The following is a 22,833-nucleotide window of genomic DNA, read 5'->3' as shown; positions in this document are numbered from 1 at the left end:
GGGCTACAGCACATCTAGTTATCATGACCATGATGCTCTCAAGAGGTTTAGTAAAGTCTACACACACACACACACACACACACACACACACACACACACACAAACACACACACACACACACACACAGCTGGTCTGTGTATAAAATAGCAGCGCGTCTCAACACTAAGTTTAGTTTGGCTGAAAGTATAATCAATCATTGAGTTTTTCATTTCCAGCTGAATGTTGTGTTTTGAAGTGAAGACTATCAGTGAGTTCAGACAGAAATCTATGAGTGTCAGAGACGAGTGAGTGATCTCTCTGTTCAGTCTGATAAAATCACACACAAACTCATGAGGAGTTTCTTCATTCAGACCATCAGACTCCTCAACATTTACATTTATAAAGTATTCATCTTATACACACACTATAGAGAGTTTATCAGATTTCACTGCTATAGTTGTGTATTTATATATCTGTGAATGTGAGAAATAAATCTTGAATGTTGAAGTGCAGGTTAAAAACATTTCTTCATTTGATCTTCTCTAAATATTCAATATATAAATCTGACTTCTGAGATCAGACTCATTGTGAAGTGTTGAATCTGATCAAAGCTCATTTCTTCATCCATCAGTTAAACTCATCAGCGTCTCATTTCAGAGAATAAAGAGTCAAAGAGTGAAACTGAAAGTTCAACTCATATTTGTATCTTCAGGATGAAGAGATTCAGTTCCTCTCAGAACAGAGCAGATGTTCATACACAAGAGTTTAAAAGATAAATATAAACTACATCTGCAGATGTCTTCATGCTTCATTGAGTGAAGTTTATTTAGAAACAAACACACAAGCCAATGATCAATATACTCATTGTTCAAATTCAAAAGAAATCACAAGACAAAGAAGCAATATTTAATATTTCTTCATTAAATCAGACAGAATGAATAAAGCAGAGACACAGACTGTTGATGTGAGAGATGAATGAGAAGAAGAGATGAGAAGAAGAGATGATCTACTCAGAACACAGATCTTTCTTCACTTCTCCAGTGACTGTCTGACCTTCCCGACTGATCTCACAGATCACTGAGTCTCTGTTGATCCATTCTTGTTCAGTGAGAGTCAGACTGCTGCTCCAGCTGTACAGACCGCCGTCTTTCTGTAGGACTCCAGCTCTGTTCTCCTGAGATCCTGACATCTTCCCATTCACTTTCCAGCTCAGACTCCAGTCTGAAGGGAAACCATTGCTGGCCACACACATCACTGTTGCTGTCTTCTTGATGGAAATCTCTTCACTGGACGGCGGCAGGACGATCACTTTAGGACGACTTACACCTGAGAAAAACAGAGAAACAGAAGAACAAATAAATCTGAGTTATAAATGTTTTTCTCAATTATACATTGAATATTAAACAACATTCTGCATCAATGATTTTATCAGTAATATATTTCGTCAGATAATTAATTATATTATTGATTAAAAGTTTAAGAATTGACCTCACATATCAAGCTCAAAATCACACACAAATCTTAAATCTCATTTTTGTCTTTACAAAAGCATCTGACTATAAATTTAACATCTTTTAAATGTTCAGCAGACATGAACTTCAACTACTTTAATATAAAACACAAATCACAAAGTAGAAATGATCAATGTTCGGCATATACATTCAGAAAAGATATAAAGCAAAATAAAACAATCAGTTTAACATAAAGAAGTCATGCAAGTAACAAAAATATAAACTTAATTTCTTAGTAAATAAGAGATTGAGAGCAACAACGTCTAAAGCAGCTGCAAAGTAATAAAATAATGATAAACATTTAACAAAATTAACTTTGATGTTTAATAATAAAAGTGATAAAGATTTGGGTAACACTTTACAATAAGGTTCATTAGTTAATATTAGTTAATGTATTAACTAACATGAACAAACCATGAGCAATACATTTGCATTATTTATTAATTTTTGTTAATGTTAGTTAATAGAAATAAAGCTGTTAATTGTTTGTTCATGTTAGTTCACAGTGCATTTACTAAAATTAACAACATTTAAATAAAGTATTAGTAATGGCTGAAATTAACATTAACAAAGATTAATAAATGCTGTATAAGTGAAGTTCATATTAACTAATGTAGTTAACTAATTTTAACCAATGAACCTTATTGTACAGTGTTACCAAGATTTGAATGATTGTAAGAGAAACAAAAGCAACAAAAGATTTAACATACATTAAATAAAAATATTTTTAAGAACCACAAATATCAAATGAAAATATGAAAACTGGACGTATTATATTTTTTTCCCTTTTTTTCTTATTTTTCTACTCTTTGCATTAAAATATATTTTCTTTAAAGCTGTTTTAAACAATGCAAAACCTTGTAAAGCACAATAAAAATAAATCTGAATGTAATTGAATTAAATTGAATATTATTTATTAACTTACTGCCAACGTCCAGTCTTGTGCCGGGGCCGAACGTCCACCACAGTGATAGAAACAAATCGAGCAGCTGTACAAAAACTTCTGAACGCTTCACTAACTCTGACTTTATAACAAACACATCATATCACAGCAAATATTCATACATCATAGACTTGTGAAGAAGTGTAAACACATGTAACACAAGAATAAAAGTGAATTTAAAGACACATGTCTGTCTGTAGTAAAACACATTTACTGAATGTTTGAACTTCACAATATTGAAGACACAAAGACACAAAGACACACAAGACATCATAAACGCTCCTGATATCTTCTCATCTAATCTCAATGTGTTATTAATCCAGACTGTATAATGTGTTTCTATGAAGATAAAGCTCTGATGTGTGTTGAGTTTGTAAGGTACCACCCACAAGCCCAACGACAGATACAAGTGGAGTGGGCGAAGGGGTCTCGTGTTCGTTCCTTCCTCAGCGCTTCTAGAAGAATAATTCCATATCATGATTAAATTAATTTCTTTGATCTCTGTGTTTAAATTATAATCTGACTCCAATTTATAAAATATCAATATTATTCTGATGCTGATCATAATTTATATTTATCATTATTATGTTTTCATTCTCTTAATTATTTAAATATACATAGAGAATAAGTTATAATCCTGAAGGTGCTAAGGCAGTTCCATACAGCTGGGCGTAGAGGCATTCTCCTTCTTACTTAAATTAAAAGTAGAGGTTTCTCCAAAACACATTGAAAATAAGAGGATCCATCTATAGTTTAGGTTGAGGCATTTCTCCATCCAACCTATAAAGTGAGGCAATTATACACATCATATTTTCAATAGAGGCAATCTTCCTATTCTAGGCCCCCTTCGGTATCTTTCTCTTAAATACTTAGAATACAAGAAAAGACTTGACAAGTTTCAAACTGAGTAAAGATTAACAATTTATTTTGCCAGGCAGGTTACACTTAAATCAATAATTTGGTTATTCAAATCAATCAATTACAAATATATCAAAACATTCACTAAAAGATCAGCATAGAAAAATGAACGTTTCACAAGATTCAAATCATACCTGGCAATTAAAGACACACAAAGTGGTCTAGGAAGATTCTTGTTAAAGATGTCTTCCATAATGTTGAATACACACACCCAAAGTGTGGGGAAGATTCTTGCTAAAGAATACTTCCCAGAGTCTCTTGCCAAGCCACCTTATATACACAGAATGAGACAAAGAATAATAAAATCTCAAAACAGGATTTGGTTGGTCGGTTCTCGTGACCTGAAGGAGCACCAAATGGGACTGTTAACCATCTGTAATCTAGATCTCCTCATGAGTTGACACCCATCACAGGAGTACAGATTATGTCTTAAGTTTTAAACTTTGATATACTTTCTCTTAGCATTATAGAAATTAGACCTTTTTAACCATCGCACCATGACCTTTAAAACAACACCAAACATGAAGATGAAACCTTTGTAGCATCACAACATATGATATATCCAATGGTACATGTGTTTAGTATATTTCCAGTAACCAAAACCTTAAAGGAGAAGAGAGAGGGGGTGAAATACAGATCAGTTCCTGTGTATCCGTGACCCCTGTGGAGAGAGACAACACGTCTCTCAAAAATAGACACAGAATGTGTTTTTTATTGTTTTATGGTCCAGCTCCAAAACCAAAACTTGTCCACCTGTCCTACATCTCCTCCCCTGACCATTGGGAAACTGTCAGAGTATCCAAGGGGTCATTTTGGGTGGACTTCTTGGGTCTCCATACGTCCTTTGTAAATGTAACAGTCTTTTCAAGATGAACACCTGTAATGTTAAACAATGCCTGCAGATATCAAAGCAGGAACTTAACTGTGCTGAACAGGTGTCTGTGATGGACAGAATCTCTGTGGTTCTCGTAGTTAGATAATCTCCCAAATGGATCTGGTTGAAATTTGTTGTACAAAGTCCATTGTGTCAGCCAAACGCATGTGCTCTGTTCATGGAAGCTGTCTCCTCTTACCATTTAAAAGCATTTGTCTCTAATGGGGTCCTCCCCTGGATATTTTCCTGACCTTTTGAACAGTCCTCTGTTACCTATTGGCAGAAGGTATTTTTTGATAGAAAAGTCAGACCTCCGTAGGTGAAGGAATTCCTCACACTGAGAATGCACCACTGTATGAGAGGGAATTAGAATATAATACACATGACCATGAAATGACTGAACACTGACGAACTTGACTTTCCTTGGAAAGAAATAGTTGTGAAGGATTACAATAACACATGACATTATTAGATGTTTCATGATATTGGTGCGAATGGTAAATAAGGTCTCATTTCCTTTTTCAAAATAATTTGTCCCAAAAGGTGATCCCATTACGAAACTCTTCACTACTATGCATATTGAACATAGAGTGGAATTTTGATATAATCTGTGTATTTTAAAGGGAGACTGGCAAAAGTTATTTTAACTAGCATATTTACCAGTGGTATACATCATTAAAGCATATAATAACAATACCATTCAAATATAATACAAATAAATGTAAATTATATGTATATAAAATACAGATATTTATACTAAAGTATATATAATATGATATATTTATAATTTTAATAATAATAGAATTATTCAAAACCTTGAAATGCAAGTTAACCATGTATATCTAAGAATTCAATTAAGTACTTAAAACATACCCAGACAATTTAAACTTAAATCAAATAATTTCTGAATTTCTTATTTATCCATTGTCAACCATTCTTTGCATGTTGTCAAATAATTCTGTACATATATGTTGGTTTAGTCACATTCAATGGTAAGGTGTCTGATTTATGTGATTGATCCTTAGAAGTGCCAGCACTTCAAATATAACCATTTTGTAAAGTTTGAAATGTTTAGACATGTCTGCAGCCATGCTAGCCATTTCATTCTTCACTACTTATTTTAATCTGAAAGTCTTATGTAATCAATTAATAGTTCGTATTTTACCTGTATTTGTACAATCAGAGACAAAACAATTGATGTGTGACTATAACCATACATATGTTCCATGCACATTGAAATGTTTAGCTCAAGAGAAAATTGACCCAATAGTTTATATTACCATGAAATTAAAATCATAAGTTGACCTTTAATTTTCTCTCCTATGTGTGAGATGCTAAATGGGTTTGCATGTATGACAAACTCTAGAGTTTGGATTGTAAGTCATTAATCATACATATGTGTGATGTTTTAAGCCTGGATAGTTTTAAAACTTATACCAGGTCGCAGTGTTATGTTGTTGCAATGGTGAAAATATGTGCATTACATGTTCATGCCTGGAAGTGGGTGGATTCTAACCTAAAGTAATCTGTGTTGCAAAATTTTAGTTCCGATGCTACATCGGGAGGTCATATAATGAATATAGTAGTTTATTACTGTGAGATGTGTATGACCCCACAAAGCATTATCACACCCACCTCCTGCATTTTAGGTTTGTGCCTGTATTTGGGCTCAGACACGTCTCTAGTGTCAGGACTCTTAAGGAGTCATAGTAATCCACCTGAAAGGAAAAAAGTTAAGATAACAAACAAAGAAACATTAATTTCTAAAATTTTGGGCAATTTGCATTAAGACATGGCAAATGGCTTTACTCTGAGTTGTTCTCAGTACCGTCAGCTCACATGTTTAACTGCTGTGATGTCTGTTTATGGTACACACTATTAAACTTTTCAATCTCTGTGACCTGTAGGACTGTAATTTCTGATGATTTAACATTTCCCACAGTTTTTAACCAACTATAAAAGTACATTGACTGATCAGATTCAGTTTAAATTGATGTTTCAAATTTATAAAAGAGTTGTTTGGTTTGCTATCTTGTGCCATGATATTATCAGTGTTCCTGCAAAGCAAAAAAACAAAACCAAACAACAACAAACAAACAACAATAAACAACAACAAACAAACAACAACAAACAACAAAACAAACAAAACGAACAACAAGCAAAAACATACACATACCCCCGTTTTGGCACGAGATAGTGGACCAAATAAATCTGAATCTAAATATTCCCTAGGCCTTTTTGTGGGTTTTAATCATGTAAGTTTGAAATGCATGTAATGCATCATTTTTCACCATATTAGGCCTGTCTGGCCATTATAATATAATATATATTATAATGTCATTATAATATAAATTACATTATATTAAAAATAATATTAATTAAAATAAATGTTATAACTGGTCTCAAGGGCTTCTAGAATGATGGTACTTTTGCAAAATTGAGAACACATTTCTGTGAATTGACCCTGCAGTAGCAGCTGCATTAACAGGTCCACTAACAGCAACAGTTCTTTGTTGTTTTTAGGATGCAATGCACCGCATCACATGCTGGGTACAGAGCTTAACTCATTGCTCAGCTGGGGTTTTTTGTGACCCTCTGGAATTGGGCACAATTTTCCCATGTTTTAGCTGAGGTCTCATTAACTCTTCTTTAGATGTGATTCTATTTGAATATGAAAAGTAATCAATGAATAGGACGTAAGGCACACATTTTGCTTTAGATTTTAAAGTCATAAACTTTTAACCTGAAGATACAGATACAGAAGTGTAAAAAGACTTTTAGCTCTGACTGATTCAATTTAAACAGGTATTCTGTATTCCTGCTGTGACTTTAGGACTCAGCTATAATATGTATTTTTATGACTTTCACAATCTTTAGACAATTAGATAACAAATTGCTCAATAACAATTTCCACAATCTCATAGAGAAAAAACTAAGCCTAGCACTTTTAACACTGATGACTACACTGTACTGTATATAATGATGTTAATTGTGGCCTTAAATCACTTTGACTGATTCACAGAAAACAATGATGTATTTTATTTGTTATAACCAAGCTAACATATTTCCCTTGAAACAAGGAGAAACAGCAGATCTTTTCTGAGAGGGGGTTTAAGCCCTTTGATCTCAGTGGTGATTCTTTCTCAGTGAGATAAGATCACATGTGTTTTATTGACCATTTTAGCAGTTTCATCATTATCTTGCTGTGCATCAGTCAAAGCTTTCGCTCAATTTACCTTATTTACACAATGATAAATTCTGCATTAATAAAGGAATTGCAACAAAACTTCCTGGTTCCACTCTGCATGCACTGTACCTCTAACCCCAACAATGCTGCCTTCAATCATTTATACATTTCCATCTCTCCTTCATTCAACATAATTACAATTATCTCCTTAACTCATCATGTATAGTATGTAAAATGTATAGTTTACTGCATTTAATGATCCTATAAAGATTAATACGAACATTTGCTCTTGTCATATCAATCATGTAAGCCCGAAATTCACTTCTCATAATGCAAACACTTTAACATACACTGTAGTTTAAATGTATACAACATCCCTTTAATTAAGTTATTTCTTGCTTAGAATGAGTTTGTTTCTATAAATGTTGCACATGTACTGTGAACAACATAAAATCTCATCCAGGGAGTTTAAATGTAGTTATTACTGTATTAATTCAATGCTTACCCTTATTTGAGAACCAGAATAAAATTTGGAAGATGTTACTCCATTTTAAGTTTATCTTTCGTTGCTTTAACAAACAAAAGATCTTTATTCTCATCTACACTGCTGTTGTCATGCTGTGTATTTCCATTAACAGAGTTATTTATTATCGCCTGTGTGCGCAGGTTTGTTTACATACGTGGACGCATTGACTTGGGCACGGAGTTTTCTCATCTCATCCGACTGGACTTTTATTATTCATGGATATTCGCTAATAACTTACTTTACGGGTTTCAGATATAGTTGCGAGATCGTTCCACAACGCAAATACATAATCGCCACGGCGATGTTTCCACTTTTAGACTCAAATTTACGACTTTGCGTAATGTACCACGATAACATTTAGTCATTAGTCCATGTAATACTCACTCCTACTGAGTGTAAACGCAGGAGAGGATATTTGATTCGGAACGCGAGGAAATATATTATTTCCTTATCCGCAATGTTATTATTTCTCTGACAGCTGTGTTGTTATTCTAATTTTCATGCCTAACCGGATTTCTCCGGACTTTCAATGGGAGTTTAACGTCCCATTCTACAACATACGGGTGCGTTTATGCTCACCCTCAACATTTCTAATAGGCAAATAAAATCAACTTACCAACACAGCTGCAGACAGAAAGGTAGACGTTTAAACCTCCTATTTTGCGATGAATGGAATACTCTGTTATGGTTGAATGTCGCGCTGGAAAGCTTCCTGGAGTACCACGTCACTTGTTCGGGTGTACTACGTCATCACGTCCCGTGGTATACGTCATCACGTCGGGGTCACCAAGCTGTAAGGTACCACCCACAAGCCCAACGACAGATACAAGTGGAGTGGGCGAAGGGGTCTCGTGTTCGTTCCTTCCTCAGCGCTTCTAGAAGAATAATTCCATATCATGATTAAATTAATTTCTTTGATCTCTGTGTTTAAATTATAATCTGACTCCAATTTATAAAATATCAATATTATTCTGATGCTGATCATAATTTATATTTATCATTATTATGTTTTCATTCTCATAATTATTTAAATATACATAGAGAATAAATTATAATCCTGAAGGTGCTAAGGCAGTTCCATACAGCTGGGCGTAGAGGCATTCTCCTTCTTACTTAAATTAAAAGTAGAGGTTTCTCCAAAACACATTGAAAATAAGAGGATCCATCTATAGTTTAGGTTGAGGCATTTCTCCATCCAACCTATAAAGTGAGGCAATTATACACATCATATTTTCAATAGAGGTAATTTTCCTATTCTAGGCCCCCTTCGGTATCTTTCTCTTAAATACTTAGAATACAAGAAAAGACTTGACAAGTTTCAAACTGAGTAAAGATTAACAATTTATTTTGCCAGGCAGGTTACACTTAAATCAATAATTTGGTTATTCAAATCAATCAATTACAAATATATCAAAACATTCACTAAAAGATCAGCATAGAAAAATGAACGTTTCACAAGATTCAAATCATACCTGGCAATTAAAGACACACAAAGTGGTCTAGGAAGATTCTTGTTAAAGATGTCTTCCATAATGTTGAATACACACACCCAAAGTGTGGGGAAGATTCTTGCTAAAGAATACTTCCCAGAGTCTCTTGCCAAGCCACCTTATATACACAGAATGAGACAAAGAATAATAAAATCTCAAAACAGGATTTGGTTGGTCGGTTCTCGTGACCTAAAGGAGCACCAAATGGGACTGTTAACCATCTGTAATCTAGATCTCCTCATGAGTTGACACCCATCACAGGAGTACAGATTATGTCTTAAATTTTAAACTTTGATATACTTTCTCTTAGCATTATAGAAATTAGACCTTTTTAACCATCGCACCATGACCTTTAAAACAACACCAAACATGAAGATGAAACCTTTGTAGCATCACAACATATGATATATCCAATGGTACATGTGTTTAGTATATTTCCAGTAACCAAAACCTTAAAGGAGAAGAGAGAGGGGGTGAAATACAGATCAGTTCCTGTGTATCCGTGACCCCTGTGGAGAGAGACAACACGTCTCTCAAAAATAGACACAGAATGTGTTTTTTATTGTTTTATGGTCCAGCTCCAAAACCAAAACTTGTCCACCTGTCCTACAAGTTTATTTCCATAGACAAACACTTTGCATTATCATCACATGCTTCAGTGCTCTGAGTCTTTATAACTGTCTGACACAAACATTTTATAACACAACATCATTACAAAACACACAAACACAAATGAATTTCTTCATCGTCTTCATTTGGATTCTGGGAGTTTTTATTCCAGGTAACAGAAGTGAAAGCTTGTTGTTAAGTTGAATGTTTTTGACTCTTTAATATTTCATTAAACATCATTTTCTTCTCAACAGAATCCAGAGGAGTTACTGTAACTCAGAGTAATACTCAATCTGTTTCTGTTGGACAAACCGTCAATATAAAGTGTACAACTGATACTGGAATAAGTGGCTGGGGTTTATCTTGGTATCAGCAGAAACCTGGAGAAGCTCCTAAACTCATCATTACTGGTGTAACAGATCGTTATGATGGCATTTCACAGAGATTCAGTGGCAGTGGATCAAGAGGTGGTACAGATTTTACTCTGAGCATCAGTGGAGTTCAGACCGAAGATGAAGGAGATTATTACTGTATGAGTGTACATGAGATCAGTGGTAGCTGGGTGTTCACACAGTGATAAAGAGTCGTACAAAAACCTCCTTCAGTCAGACTGAACAGATACACCTGACAGATACTGCAGCTGCACACACACACACACACACACACACACACACACACACAAAGCTGGTCTGTGTTTGTGTGTTTCTCTAGGTTACATAAGTTTCAGCCCCCAATGAGGTTGAGATTAATATTATATTATATAATATTATATAAACAATACAGACAGGCTATTAAAACCGCCAGATCTACCTATCTTAGCAGGCTTATAAATGAGAATCATAATAACCCTCGTTTCCTCTTCAGCACGGTTGCAAAACTGACTAGAAATAAAGAACAAACAGAAACCAATAGTAAACTTCAACACAATAGTAACGACTTCATGAACTTCTTTTCTAACAAAATTACGTCTATAAGGGAAAACATCGTAGCTACCCAGGCAGCCACCACTCAACCCGTTAGTTCACTTAACACTAGACTACCATACGAACATCTTGATTCATTTAAACCTACTACAATAGATGAGCTCTCTAGACTAGTTACATCATCCAAATCATCATCCTGTATATTAGACCCCGTTCCCACAAAACTGCTTAAAGAGGTATTCCCTGTAGTGTCAACCCCGGTTCTAAATATCTTTAACTCATCGCTAGAAATAGGATATGTTCCAACAGCTTTCAAACTAGCAGTTATTAAACCGCTGATTAAAAAACCGCAGCTTGATCAGGGAGAGCTTAATAACTTTAGACCAATCTCAAATCTACCTTTTCTTTCGAAAATATTAGAAAAGGTAGTGGCAAGCCAGTTACGCACATTCTTGACAAATAATGGTACATATGAAAAGTTCCAATCAGGATTCAGGCCCCACCATAGCACAGAGACAGCGTTGCTTAGAGTTACAAATGACCTCCTATTAACATCCGATCGTGGTGAAATCTCAATTCTTATATTATTAGACCTTAGTGCAGCCTTTGACACAATAGATCATACAATCTTACTCAATAGACTAGAAAACTATGTTGGTATCAGTGGTCAGGCGCTAGCCTGGTTTAGGTCGTATCTAACCAATCGCTATCACTTTGTTTATGTAAACGAGGAAGAGTCATATCACTCCCTGGTTAAATACGGTGTACCGCAGGGATCGGTTTTAGGTCCTATCCTGTTCTCGTTATACATGTTACCTCTAGGAGACATTATCAGGAAACATAACATAAGTTTTCACTGCTATGCGGATGATACCCAGCTTTACATCTCCTCACATCCCAGCGAAACACACACGTTTTCTAAGCTAACAGACTGCCTTAGCGATGTTAGTGACTGGATGGCACATAACTTTCTTAAGCTGAACTCCAATAAGACAGAGATACTTATTATTGAACCGAATCGCTACAAACATAATATGTCAGATTACAAGTTGCACATAGATGGCTGCACTGTGGTACCATCTTCCACGGTTAGGAACTTAGGTGTGATGTTCGACAGCAACTTATCCTTCGATAGTCATATCGCCAACGTCTGCCGCACAGCATTCTTCCATCTTAGAAATATATCGAAAATACGCCATATACTGTCTACATCTGACGCAGAGAAGCTTATCCATGCTTTTATGACCTCTAGAATAGACTATTGTAACTCGCTACTCGGGGGATGCCATGCAAATCAAGTAAACAAGCTTCAGCTAGTTCAAAACGCTTCCGCAAGGGTACTTACTCGATCTAAAAAATATGACCACATAAGCCCAATTCTGGCATCTTTACACTGGCTACCAGTTAAATATCGCATACAATTTAAAATATCACTAATCACCTACAAAGCTTTAAATGGCCTAGCACCCTCATATCTTAGAGAATTACTATCAGAATACAATCCATCACGCACACTACGGTCGCAAAATTCTGGTCTCTTGATTATCCCTAGACTATCAAAAGTGTCTAAAAGTGGAAGGTCATTTTCCTACTTAGCCCCTAAGCTCTGGAATGATTTACCAACCGATGTCCGAGAATCAGACACAGTCGATAATTTTAAATCTAGACTTAAAACTTTTCTCTTCAACAAAGCATTCGCATAATTTGTCTAGTAAAAGTACTTAACTCGAAATAGTTATCTGTACGGAACAAAGCACTCGCGGTCATAACACAGATCAACCAAATAAATAAATAAAAATCTTATCTTAACCTATAGTCGGATTGCGATTTTGGAACTTTCGTGTTCTTGTGAATAGTATGCCATACAAACCCGTTTGCCACTGAACCTGCATTAACGACGACAGTGGGGCATCCGGCCTTAGTCAAACGGGTTGGCACGTATGGTTGGGTTGTGATTTTGGCGCTTTCTTTGTATTGCAAATAGTATGCCATACAAACCCGTTTGCCACTGAACCTGCATTAACGACGACAGTGGGGCCTCCAGCCTTAGTCAAACGGGTTGGCACGGAGGGTTGGGGTGTGATTTTGGCGCTTTCTTTGTATTGCAAATAGTATGCCATACAGACCCGTTTGCCACTGAACCTGCATTAAAGACGACAGTGGGGCCTCCAGCCTTAGTCAAACGGGTTGACACGTATGGTCAGGTTGCGATGTTGGTGTTTTTTCGTGATCTTGTAAATAGTATGCAATATAGACCCGTTTGCCACTGAACCTGCATTAACGACGACAGTGGGGTTACAGGCCTTAGTCAAACGGGTCGACAGGTTTCATTTTATCTTAAAAATCGGAAGGTGACCCTTAGTTACCATATATACCGTCGCAGTGGGCCCCCAATTTGCAAAATCCTCAACTGGGGATAATATAATTATGCTGCAATAGTTAGTCTGTCTGAAACTAAGCTGATTCAACCACATCACTGTGTGACACTTGCATTACATGTGAACGGCCCCTACGCTAATATGATTTTGTTTTTCTCTCCCTGTCCTGTCCTCGAACCTGAGGACAATGGGACAAACAGACCCAGTTCCGGTAGATGTGAAAGTCGGCACACCTCTGATCTACTGGTCGTCCTTCAATGTGATGCCCAGCTGATGCCTGACCAACGACCACCGGCAGGACCCGCTTAATATCCGCTTAATATCCGCTTAATCTCTGCTTAATCTCTGCTTAATCTCTGCTTAATCTCTGCTTAATCTATGCTTAATCTCTGCTTAAGCTCCTTATCCGTTAATATGTGTGTATATACATGTATATCTCCCAAGGGTTTTTCCCTCCTAGGACTTTTATTTTTATTTCCTCGGCTAAACAACCCGGGGTTTTTGTTTTTTTTCTCCTAGGGGGTTTTTTACCCCGGGGAGGTAGCCTGCTTGGGCTTAACTTAGCTTCTTCTTCTCGACGTAACATTAGTAATATGCTCGCTCATAATGTCGCGTCATAGCCGCCGCAAATTTGACTGCTTATGCTATTGTGTATTATGTTATGCTATCTGTCGTTTTTCTGTGCTTTTACTGCTTTTATTAATGTAAAGCTGCTTTGAAACAATTGAGTATTGTGAAAAGCGCTATATAAATAAAATTGAATTGAATTGAATAAAATATGATTGGATTTTATACTAACCGCAGTACTACATGGTAAAAAGATGTGTATAACATTTATGTACTTTTATTTTACTTTGTGTACTGAATTTCTTTACAATTTTTTTCTTTTAATGCCACATTACATCCACAATATATTTTAAATTAAAGTACTTTGTATTCAAATGAACATAATACGATGAGAAGAAACATAATATGGTTTTAAAATAATGCAATCATAGGTGTTAAGAACTTGAGATAAGATAAACAAGGGGTGAAATTTGACTTTATACAGTGGATGGTAAAGCGTCATGTATTGCTTCTGCATTACATTATGTAAACAGTTTTTATATTAATGAACTATACACTTGTCATCTATCAGTTCATGTACACATTTTGTATTTTGAGGTTCGCTAGTGATATACAGGGCAAAGCTGAAGCATGCTACCATTTTCATATGAGATTTAAATGAGATAAAGCGATCACAAATTTGTGTGCAGATTGGGGATGAATTACAATCTTTAGTTAGCCTGACGTTGTCATACTCAATTCTAGTCAGAATTTGAGTCTGATACCGTTCCATTGAGCTAAAATTATGAGGCGTGTCTCAACCGAAAAATGCCTCTGCACTCAATTGGATAGACATACGACCAATCAGAGCAACGGAGTGTGTGATGTTGAAATGGCGTCTTTAGCAGCCTGACCGAACTGCTAGTTATTTCGCTACAATGATACTAACATCATTGTAATTATACTAAGTCTAAGTTAGCGAAGGTACATCAACACCTACTATGTTTACAACATTTCATTTATATCACAACATTAAGTATTTACTAAGTCATACAGTAAGACTATCTCTTACCATTTGTACGTTAGGTGAACTTCATCCAACACGATAGCTATACGTTGGCTTGAAAAATATCGGAGCTAGCATGTCCCTCCACTTATTCAGCAGTCACGATTCCAGGCTTCCGAAAAGAAGCTGGCAATGACCGCTATCCATCTCGTCGTGCACGCCGAGTTGCATCGCCGTGAAACCCATTTCAGTTGCTTCTTTAAAGTGTATGTTGCAGGTTAACCACCACTGTCGATTAATGGGTACATAAATCACTCAAGATATGTGTATAATTTTTAAAATGTCTCAAAAATGGTCTTAAAGACCACTTTTTTTACGTTTTTGGTATTAACGGTTTTTTTAACGCAATTCTGCGATGACGTCACGTTGGGGAGAAGTGGAGAAAGACTCAGCCAGAGCCATAGAGATAGATGAGACATTTATTGCTGTTTAATACTTACGTATATAATTTGGAAATCATATATACATCGTAGGAAATATATAATGTGTTATACTGCAAAGTTACCTTGCTAATTATTATTTATGATATATGTGGAGATAAATAAAACTTCGCAAATCTGCTGATTTGATCCATTCATGTCCTGACCACCAGGCTAGAGATTTTTAAACATCCTTAATCCACACTTACTAGTCTTTCAAATAATATCTCAAATATATTGTTTTGTGAAATAAAAGGATGCTTTGTTATATTGTTTATGCGATTATAACGAATCACACGATCATTTTATGCAGCAGCAGTCAGCAGCTGCAGCACACTCGGATCCGACCGCATACATACTGTAATAAACAGGCGTTCGGCGGCTTTTTACATCACGACAGGCTAGGAGGAACCGCTCATTGATCACCGTATTTTTATAAATCCTGTACATGTTTGGACCTGCCGAACAGGTTGAGCACTTTTATATACTTTATTGAGCAGAGAGGCTGCCTGCACAGTTTGACCAGCGGGCTGCGGGAACCGGCGCACATCACGCCGCCAGACGGTGTTGCTAATATAACTGGAAATGTATAACTATTATCAGATCGGCCCGGGAAAGTCCTGACTCTCTCGATTGCCATTCCGGTACTGGCTGTAAGAAAGTGAGTGCGTTTGGGTCGCTGGTGCCCGCGAACAGACGTGACGTGCTTCACTCACCTTCCAGGATTAGAGACATGCTGCCAAAACCGTTTGTGCTGAAGATCGCATAAAGTTTCACCCATTTCAGGCAGGATCATGGACCCCCTCAAGCCAGCATGCACGAGTATGTTAATTGTTTGTTTACTTTCTACACGAAGATATGCTAACCTTATGCTATCTGGCTGTCTGCCTATCTCTCTATACTAGCCTATCCGTCTGTCTGTCTATCTATCCGTCTGTCTATCTATCTATCTATCTATCTATCTATCTATCTATCTATCTATCTATCTATCTATCTATCTATCTATCTATCTATCTATCTATCTATGTATTTATCTATTATCTGCGCTATCAGAACTGTACTTTACTCGTCTTTCTATAGTCATTTTCAATGCTCTCAAGGCGGCTTTGGTCAATTCTCTCCCCAGCGTGACGTCATACAGTGCGTTGTGAGGGAAAGGAGAATCATTGCAAATTGCTGTACTTTTTCATACTTTTTCGGGTTTTGTGATACCCAACAACATAAAATACAATGGATAACAGTTTAAATGTTTATTATCAACAAGCAAATTGCACAAATTCGTTGAAAAATTTTACCTGCAAAACGCCCTTTAACTTTGTCCTCCATAGCAAGGACGGCGAAAACATAAACAAATGCCTTGATCGCGTTTCTCTGTTCCTCTTTTTAAATCAATGCTCTGTCGATATCTTTTAGAACAGACTCAATGTCAGAATCCACACATCTGAATTCACCAGCGGCAGCCATTTCATTGTAAACAGATTGAACACACGCGCTCTTTGGTGACGTGGTTGATACGTTACTGTTGATCATCTGTCCATCATCGTATAAAGCCCGCCCTCACAATTTGATTCATCGGGCGGTTTTGGTATTCGCATAGTAGCTCCTCAACGGTGAGTCCCCAGACCGATCGTCCCCCGTTTTTCAAATTGTGGTGGGCGGGGCTAAGATCGGCTGGCACCCAGGCTAATCTTTAGTGGTGCTGGGCAGACATTTCGGCGGACTAAAACTTACCTAAAAGCTACTGTACCTGAGATTACACGCTTATATTAGACAAACTGTAGAATCTGTATTATTGGCGGAGCATGCTCACCGGCACACTAACAGTGTCCGTGGCCGAGAGAGAGCTGTGTCTGATGGAAAAGAGGTTGTGTTTGTGTTGAGAAAAGCGAAAACTTTGCCTACGTTTTTGTGTGAATCATCTTTTCTGTTTCATTGGTGTAGCTATGTTTCACTGTTAGTTTATTTCCTTGCAGATTCGCTCTTTTAATGTATCATACTCACTCGCTGCTGCATGCAGCTCTGCTTGCTAAAACTTGTTTGGAATATATGGAATGATCCACTCTAAACTATAATGGGGGGCACATTCATGCAGATGTAATAATAGCATTCAAACACAAAATATGTTTAAATAGAATTCCTAATTAAACAAAATTATGATAGTCTTCTAGGAATCTTGATGTAAACCAGGGGCAAAAAGTAGCAGCTCACCATGAAGTACACACCTGCGTTTTGAGGCCCCTTGGTAACGCGGGGCCCAAGGCAATTGCCGACCTTTGCCTAATGGGTAAGTCTGCCCCTGCATCTTATACACAGACAGTGTTGCCAGATTGGGCGGGTTTTGAATTTGATTGTGCGGGTAAAAAATGGCTTGGGTGGGTGTGCAAAAATTGGGCTGGTTTGGGATCAGTTGGGTGGGTTTGAAATGTGCATTTTATAGGCTAATTATTTAACAAGAAACCCAAGTGTGCATGTATTTCATCTGACGTTACTAAACACACGCCCACTGTGTTTGTGTTGACGCCACGCCGATGACGAGTCCGCGTTTAGCCAATCACAAGTGATAGCAGCCAGCCAGCTCTCTCAGTCTCAGCGGGAAATCAAGATGTATAAAAAATTACAAATAGGAGTCGGAGAGTGACCCGGGCCTGAAGCAATGGATAATACCTTTTAAAATCGGAAAATAGCACTGCAAATTCTGCAACACGGACTCCGGATTGCAACGTATACGTTGCTTGTCACACATTGCCCGTGTCTCAATGCGAATGCTGCAGCCTCCGGAGGTCGCATGTACGTCATCAAAACTGTCTTGTTTTAGAATATGAACAATTAAAAAGTTGCCTTTTATTCTTAGTTAATAGTAAATTGTTGTAATATGCTTATGACTTGCGAATGTAATGGTCAGTTAACTAAAATAAACCAGGCTTGATGACATATATTTACCCTGCATATGCGACCTTCGCAGGCTGCAGCCAGAATGAGAAACGGACATCAATTACACGTGTTTGAGCCGTGGATGAATTATCAGAGCATTTTAGGTGAACAAAACCAAATGTTCGGCTGTCATTAAGTCAATTCTGGCACTATAAACGTCAGCCAGACTGTACCTAGTTCTGAAAAGTTCAGATGTTAATATGTTCTTCAGCATCCTTGCAAGTTCAACCAACAGCCTTTTATTGTTCTGCATTTACTGCATAAGGTAAGCATATTTACAATCTCTCTCTCACACACCTATTTATCAGGAGTAAAAATACATTATTAATAATAATATAAATAGATAAAGAACAGACACTGTTGAAATTGTTATTAACGAATTGGGTATTTGAATAATAAAACCACTTAAATATACGCTGTAAAAGTGCATTGTGCGTGTGGGCGAGGGGACATATAGCTGTTGTGAACAAGTTATGTCCTTTTAGTGTGTGGTTCTGTTCTGGTGTCGCTAGCTATAGTATGATGCATTAAATGTGGAAGTAAAAATAACTAAACTCTAATCAAATTAAACAAAAATGTTGATTTAAATATTTTTGGTGGTTTTTTTTGTGCGTTTGGGCGGTTTTGGAACAGTTTTGGGCTGGAAACCATCAACTCTATCTGGCAACACTGTACACAGACTATAGAGAGTTTGTCAGATTTCACTGCTATATTTATATATCTGTGGATGTGAGAAATAAATCTTGAATGTTGAAGTGCAAGTTAAAAACATTTCTTCATTTGATTTCATTTTCTTCATCCATCAGTTAAACTCATCAGCGTCTCATTTCAGAGAATAAAGAGTCAAATAGTGAAATTGAGAGTTCAACTCATATTTGTATCTTCAGGATGAAGAGATTCAGTTCCTCTCAGAACAGAGCAGATGTTCATACACAAGAGTTTAAAAGATAAATATAAACTACATCTGCAGATGTCTTCATGCTTCATTGAGTGAAGTTTATTTAGAAACAAACACACAAGCCAATGATCAATATACTCATTGTTCAAATTCAAAAGAAATCACAAGACAAAGAAGCAATATTTAATATTTCTTTATTAAAGCAGACAGAATGAATAAAGCACAGAGACACAGAGTGTTGTATGAATAGTTGTTGATGTGAGACATGAATTAGAAGAAGAGATGAGAAGAAGAGAGGATCTACTCAGAACACAGATCTTTCTTCACTTCTCCAGTGACTGTCTGACCTTCCCGACTGATCTCACAGATCACTGAGTCTCTGTTGATCCATTCTTGTTCAGTGAGAGTCAGACTGCTGCTCCAGCTGTACAGACCGCCGTCTTTCTGTAAGACTCCAGCTCTGTTCTCCTGAGATCCTGACATCTTCCCATTCACTTTCCAGCTCAGACTCCAGTCTGAAGGGAAACCATTGCTGGCCACACACATCACTGTTGCTGTCTTCTTGCTGGAAATCTCTTCACTGGACGGCGGCAGGACGATCACTTTAGGACCACTTACACCTGACATACAGAGATTCGCAAAAATGACAAATTAAAGTAAAACAAAACAAACATTTTGGATATCAAATATTGTTTCAAAGTTTTGACTATAACCTATCTGTCTTTGTTATCATAAAATTAAAACCCTAAAATGATCAAGCGTATGCGTTTGAGTTCATGTCTTTAGTTTTTTGCATGGCTCTTCTTTTCTTTAATTAAGTGTTATACATAACATGACATAACATTTCCCTTATGAAAATTAACCACGTATATACTACAGTTAAAACAGACAAAAATACATGGTTACTGTAGTAAAACCATGGTAAATACAAAATAACTATGAATTGGACAACCATAGATTTCAAAATACTATATTTAAACCATGATCAGTGTAGTTAAAACATGGTTTGACTAATCAATATACAAAAAAAACCTTTTTTGTGAGTTAGTCTTTGTGACTCTTGATTTCTTGTTCTTCTGCGCAATGTTTTTCAATTTCTCATTTTAATTGGAGAAGTCTGAGTGTAGTTATCTATTAAATATTGTGTTATGTTTAAATTAATAATTAATATATTACAGTAGTTTATCATACGAACTGAAGTGAGATCTTTTATATGAAGTGACATGAAAAACATGAAAGTTGTATCGCTGTCAGATACTTGGATGAGCAAAGAGGGAAAGACGAAAAATATACACAAATAATCTTAATCTAATCTTTTAAATTTTTGTCTTTATTTATATTTTATTCTGTTTTAATTTCAAAAATTTAATATTTGTGCAAGAGCTGTTAAATATCGCTTACAATGTTTGCAAAATGGATTAAATAAAAGAGTACAAGAATAAACTTTTTTTCTTTTCGACTTTTACCGGAACTATTTTATCCATGAGTTTAATATAGCACAATTATGATTTTAAATATTGAGGTATTTTTTTACTTGGCTCTATGAGCATTTAACACATTCAAGAGTACAATATGGTACAAAGTCTGCCAATGAAATGTTAATACTCAAAGCAACCTGACTGAGACTTAAAAACAAACAAATTAACGAATAAATAAAATGAATGTAAGATGAATGATACTTAATTGTATATTAAAAAGCAATTAAGTAAATGTTAAAATAATTTTGTACTTACTGCCAACTTCCAGTCTCGTGCCGGTGCCGAACGTCCACCACAGTGATAGAAACAAACCGAACAGCTGTACAAAAACCTCTGAACGCTTCACTAACTCTGAATCTATAACAAACACATTTAACACAACACAAATTCATGCTTAACAATGCTTTTATTTACATATTTCATTTATTTCTTTGACACTACAGAAAAATGACTACATTTCTAGATATTTGTTGCAATGAAACCTCAGCTGAATAGTCAATGATAAACTGTGAATGAAATCTCATCTCTGTGTCCTGTTCATTAAGACCCACAAGGCTGGTGATGGTGCGGTGGATAAGACACACGCCTTTGGTGTGAGAGATCCAGGTTTGAATCCACTGTTACACACCATTGTGTGCCTGAGCAAGACACTTAACCCCTAGTTCTCCAGAGGCGTGCGACCTCTGACATATATAGCAATTGTAAGTCGCTTTCGATAAAAGCGTCAGCTAAATGAATAAGTAAGATAAAAAATAAATGCAGGTGATAAGAGTGGACAGAAAAAAACTTTGTGAATTGTGAACACCTCATTCATATCTGTAAGTCAGATTTCTGCTGTATTGAGCAATACAATTTTCATAATCTATTCTCAACGGTGTTTGTTGAAATCAGAAAGTCCATACAGTACATTGTAACTTTTTCATTATTTTGTTTAATTTGGGGTTTGATGATGTTTATCAATTCATTGTAAATAATGAAAGTATTTTAATAAGGCACAGTCTGATGACCTGTGAGAAGATTTGCATAGACTCTTTGCATTGGAAAGACTTGAGGATTTTTTATAGACGCATCAGAAGTTGATCATCAGAAATCTAAACTCACAGTCATCATGACCTTCATCAGCATCTTCATCTGGATGTTAACTTGTTTCTGTTTCAGAGGTGAGAACAACATTAAAATTCATCTGATTAAACTTCATCCTCTGTGCTAAATAATTCATTCATTCTGAATCTTTACTCATATTTTTATTTTCTTTATGTAGAATCAAGAGGTGAAGTGACCGTCATTCAGACACCTGCAGTCAAATCTGTTCATCTACGAGACACAGTTACTATCACCTGTAAAACTAATCCTGAAGTGTACCAGAGCTGGGGTTTTCAGCCTTTATCCTGGTACTTACAGAAACCTGGAGAAGCTCCTAAACTCTTGATTAAAAAAGTAAATGAGTTACAGTCTGGAACTCCATCAAGATTCAGTGGCAGTGGATCAAAAACAGATTTTACTCTGAGCATCAATGAAGTTCAGACTGAAGATGAAGGAGTTTATTACTGTCAGAGTTATCACTACATCAACAGTAAACTTATATTCACACAGTGATAAAGAGTCGTACAAAAACCTCCTTCAGTTAAAGAGGAACTGCACATTAACATCATTATACTGTCAATATTACAAATAAACAATTTAAACACTGATAATTCACCCTAAACATTACATATAAAACTGTGTATCCACATTTAGAAATATTTCTTGATATTGTTCAGGTGATAATAATACATGATGCTGAACACTTACTGATGCATCTCCTGTTATGATTTATTAATCTATGACAGATCAAGAATTATTTCAAATATTTATAGACAAGAATCCACAAAAACTATCAGTGGAAAATGAAAAACACAAACAAACAAACAGTCAGTAAAGTGTAAAGTTGTGTTGTGATGTCATGACATACATATTTAAATCCATATTTGCATATCAGATCACATGCTTCAGATTTGTGTGTATTTTTACGTTTCAGTGTGGTTGTACCATATGTACATTTAGTTACGTTTAAAAACACACTGAAACGTATAATATTGACGTTTTGAAAGGACTAATGCATAAATTATGTATGTGTTTACAGCTTTACAGCTTTATAAATTATTCCTATTCATAAAT

The 22,833-nt window shown here is 36.1% G+C and overlaps 1 gene segment (V, D, J or C); it reads right to left on the bottom strand.

Moving 5' to 3' along the window:
- Nucleotides 1–911: 911 nt before the first annotated feature.
- On the bottom strand, nucleotides 912–21,783 carry LOC141362087 (Ig lambda-2 chain C region-like). The segment is given in 4 exon segments: nucleotides 912–1,305; nucleotides 20,932–21,064; nucleotides 21,159–21,293; nucleotides 21,778–21,783. Coding segments are annotated over 4 exon segments (594 nt in total).
- Nucleotides 21,784–22,833: the final 1,050 nt, after the last annotated feature.

The sequence above is a fragment of the Misgurnus anguillicaudatus genome, chromosome 25 (assembly GCF_027580225.2).
Source record: "Misgurnus anguillicaudatus chromosome 25, ASM2758022v2, whole genome shotgun sequence".
NCBI classification, from domain to species: Eukaryota; Metazoa; Chordata; class Actinopteri; order Cypriniformes; family Cobitidae; genus Misgurnus; species Misgurnus anguillicaudatus.
The sequence above is the reverse complement of the archived record's forward strand: the minus strand, read 5'-3'. Positions and strand labels throughout refer to the sequence as shown.